This window comes from Sinocyclocheilus anshuiensis, unplaced genomic scaffold, assembly GCF_001515605.1.
Source record: "Sinocyclocheilus anshuiensis isolate Anshui unplaced genomic scaffold, SAMN03320099.WGS_v1.1 scaffold1880, whole genome shotgun sequence".
Classification (NCBI taxonomy): domain Eukaryota; kingdom Metazoa; phylum Chordata; class Actinopteri; order Cypriniformes; family Cyprinidae; genus Sinocyclocheilus; species Sinocyclocheilus anshuiensis.
The window spans coordinates 608,615-612,431 of NW_015555852.1; the positions used below are offsets into that span (position 1 = coordinate 608,615).

Here is a 3,817-nt window from a genome sequence, read left to right on the forward strand (position 1 = left end):
GCTTATTTTGGTAAATTAACATTTTGCAGATTCTGCAAGGTGTATGTAAACTTTTGACCTCAACTGTATGTGTGTGTATATATATACAGTTGAAGTCAAAATTTACATATACCTTGCAGAATCTGCAAAATGTTAATTTACCAAAATAAGAGAGATCATACAACATGCATGTTATTTTTTATTTAGTACTGTCCTGAATCAGATATTTATATATATATATATATATATATATACAAACATGCCAACTCAGTCTTTCATATAGTCCACAAGAGAAAATAAGTTGAATTTATAAAAATGACCCCATTCAAAAGTTTACATCCCCTTGATTCTTAATACTGTGTAATTTACTGGATGATCCACAGCTGTGTTTTGTTTTGTGATGGTTGTTCATGAGTCCCTTGTTTGTCCTGAACATTTTGTTCTCATGTCTAACAAGTGAATCGGAGATTTACCAGTTTACCATATTTGATGTGCTCTATGTATGTGCATTTGAATAAATCATAAATTAAGACGCTCGCTGATGCTGCAGCAGGAAAAACCATGCTTAAAGAGCCGGGGGTGAAAACTTTTTGAATTTGAAAAAGGGTCAAATCGGTAAAATGAATTTATTTTGTCTTCTGGGAAACATGTAAGTATCTTCTGGAGCTTCTGAAGGGCAGTACTAAATGAAAAAATATGACATTTAGGCAAAATAAGAAAAATGTACACATCTTCATTCTGTTCAAAAGTTTTCACCCCCCGCTCTTAATGCATGGCTTTTCCTTCTGGAGCATCAGTGAGCGTCTGAACCTTCTGTAATAGTTGTGTTTGAGTCTCTCAGGCATTTTGTATGATCCCTCGTATTTTGGTAAAATAATTAACCTTTTGCAGATTCTGCAAGGAGTACGTTAACTTTTGACCTCAACTGTAAATGTATATATGTATGTGTGTGTAATAGCTTAATCACAGCAGTACTGAATAAAGCTTTTTTTATTGTTTTTATAATTTTTATGTTATTTTTTAAAAGATAAACATCCTGTGGATTCTGCAAATTGTATGTGATTATGAGGAATTTATGACATTTATGAACTATTTTTGTTTTATTTACAGGCGCTTCCTCTGTCTCTGTGGTTCTGAATCACCCAACATCACTTCCTTGCAGCAGCGGTGAAAACGTCGTGTGGCACAAGACCTTCCCCATAGAAGCAACAGTTGCTGAATGCCAAAAGGAGAAATGCATCATAAAAGAACGTTTTAAGGAAAGATTCACAGTCATGCATGAGAAAAACTACTCTTTATTCCTCAAGTCAGCAAAGTACAATGACCTGGGGCAATACGAGTGTAGCTGTGATGGCTTAATCAAGCAAGTTAACCTGGAGGTTGTAGGTGAGTGTTTGTTTGCCTCACATTTAGAACATGCATTAAATAGCATGAGTAGTAATACTTACTGTAAGTAGTAATGTAGCTTAATTTTTATATTTTCCCTATAGTTCCCATAAACGTGACAGCCGTTGAGTTGGGAAACGTCACTCTCCCGTGTTATGCGGACACTCAGAGCGATGTCAGGGATGGGACATGGCTACATAATGAACAAAACGCTCTGCACTACACAACAAATGGAGCCACAAACCCAGGCCTGGGCTACGAGGACAGAGTATCGCTGACAGAGGACAGATTCAGAGACAGCGATGTGTCTCTGACCATCACTGAAGTCCAGCAGACAGACGCGGGATTATACCGCTGCTTCGTCCGTGATGAGACTGCTAAAGGATACCCACATGCCTACATGCTGCATGTGATTGGTAAGAATAGATAATCTCATCATATGAATACATCATTATGTGCAATGCCTATTGTATTGCTAGCTCTCAATTAGGTTAATGTTACATTATTAACGTTAATTTAACTTGCTGGTGTTACTACTAATGTTGCACATTTTATATGAGAATGATGGTTAATTAACGGCAAAATTCATTTAGAGAGTATTACTGTTATGTAGTGGTGCATAAATCGCATGCTTGAGTTAAAGTACAGAGACCCAGATTAAATATTACTGCAGGAAAAGTATAAATAATATCTGTCGAGATTAGATAGGTAAGATTTGTTTGTAAAATAGTGTGATTAAAAACTACAACAACAACAGCCAGTGTTGTTTTATTATCATTTATATGCTATTATAGTTTTTGTTAATTTTGAATCAGTTTTTATTTTCATTTTAAGTTTTAGTAATTCTGTTTTTGTAATTTGTAATATTTTTAGTATGTCTATGTAGTTATTCTTTATTAATTAATTTGAATAAAATGAACAATTGAAATATAAATAATTTTTATTTTCATTTTAGTTATTTTAGTATTCAAGTTAAATACTTAAAATGAGAAATGTTTCATCTGCATCTAGCTGAATTTTTTTTATTTTTTTATTTATATTTTAGTTAATGTTTAGTTAGTTTGTTTCACGTAATTAACTAATGGCTTTAATTTCAGTTTTAGTTTTAGTCAACTATAATAACCCGGGCTTGAGCTCAGTCTGACATTATAATGAATTATTATGCATTACTATGAGTCGTTAACTAGCCAGCAGTCAATAAGCTGTCAAAAATTCATGAGGTTCATATAATATAATTGGCTGAAAAGAATTATTTTTTCACAAATCGGACAACAGACACTGCTGCTGGATCCAGATTTCTTCAGTTTGAAATAACAGGGAAATTATAAAGCATATTAAGTCAAGTCAAGTCAAGTCACCTTTATTTATATAGCGCTTTTAACAATACAGATTGTGTCAAAGCAACTGAACAGCATTAATTAGGAAAATAGTGTGTCAATAATGCAAAATGACAATAGTAAACACTAATTTTTCAGTTAAAGACAGTTCATCATTGAATTCAGTGATGTCAACATCCAGCTCAGTTTAAATAGTATCTTTGCAATCAAGTCAACGGTATCGCTGGAAATGAAGTGTCCCCAACTAAGCAAGCCAGAGGCGACATTAAGCTTTGAAATGTAATGAAATAAATGCCAAAGTTTCCCAAAATAAAAGAAAAGAAAAAGAAACGAACAGTGTGCTAGTTCTGTTCTGTAATTTCATGCAGAGAAGCTCACCAAAGCAGGAGGAAACCAAACTGAGGACAGCAACAATGAAAAACGAACTCGCATTGGACTGATCTTACCTTTCTCACTCTTCATTTGCTCTCTTCTCATTCTTTTATGCCGTGAGAAGATGGCATCACACACAGTGGAAACTACAGATAACGAGCCCGTGCAGGAGAGTGACCAAAAGCACTCAACTCGTCCTTTTTATTCTGGAGACGAGAGCGAAGACCTGTTAAACCTGAGGGTGAACGATTAGAGTATCAGTCTAATAATGAGAATACTGACTCATGACGGTTATGCATGTAACTGACAGCTGCTTGTCTCACGCAGAAGTACGAAATATGAAAACAGCCATCATGGGACCACAGAACTGTCTGAACACTGTTGTGTTTCATGGTGTGCTGAGTTTACACACTCTTTTCTCTGTGGACGGAGAGCACAAGTGTAGATTCAGTGCGAGATTTTTAATAGCACTTCTATGTACACATAGCATATATATTTTTTAATTGATTGTTTATTCTCTTTATTATTACTAGTTTTATATTTCATTTTATTATATGCAGTGTTGGGGAGTAACTAGTTACATGTAACTAAATTACGTAATTACAAAATAAATTACTGAGAAAAAATGTGTAATTAAATTACAGTTACTTATGAAAATGTTAATGATTACATCAGAATATTTTCACACACATACAGATTTAAAATCTGAGACACCAATGTTTCAGGAGTTGAGGACACAGAAT

At 34.2% G+C, this 3,817-nt stretch overlaps 1 protein-coding gene across 1 annotated transcript; it reads left to right on the forward strand.

Moving 5' to 3' along the window:
* The first annotated feature begins 1,091 nt into the window (after positions 1-1,091).
* LOC107675627 (uncharacterized) lies at positions 1,092-3,335 on the forward strand. Its single transcript, XM_016470026.1, has 3 exons — positions 1,092-1,365; positions 1,470-1,781; positions 3,071-3,335. The coding sequence occupies exons 1-3, from the start codon at positions 1,254-1,256 to the stop codon at positions 3,325-3,327; spliced, it is 681 nt and encodes a 226-aa protein (XP_016325512.1). The 5' UTR covers positions 1,092-1,253; the 3' UTR covers positions 3,328-3,335.
* Positions 3,336-3,817: the final 482 nt, after the last annotated feature.

Excerpts from the sequence above, each read along its gene's own strand:
- LOC107675627 (XM_016470026.1), top strand. The coding sequence starts at position 1,254 with ATGCATGAGAAAAACTACTCTTTATTCCTCAAGTCAGCAAAGTACAAT. Across the intron at positions 1,366-1,469 it reads AGTTAACCTGGAGGTTGTAG|TTCCCATAAACGTGACAGCC; the intron begins GTGAGTGTTTGT and ends TTTTCCCTATAG. Across the intron at positions 1,782-3,070 it reads CTACATGCTGCATGTGATTG|AGAAGCTCACCAAAGCAGGA; the intron begins GTAAGAATAGAT and ends AATTTCATGCAG.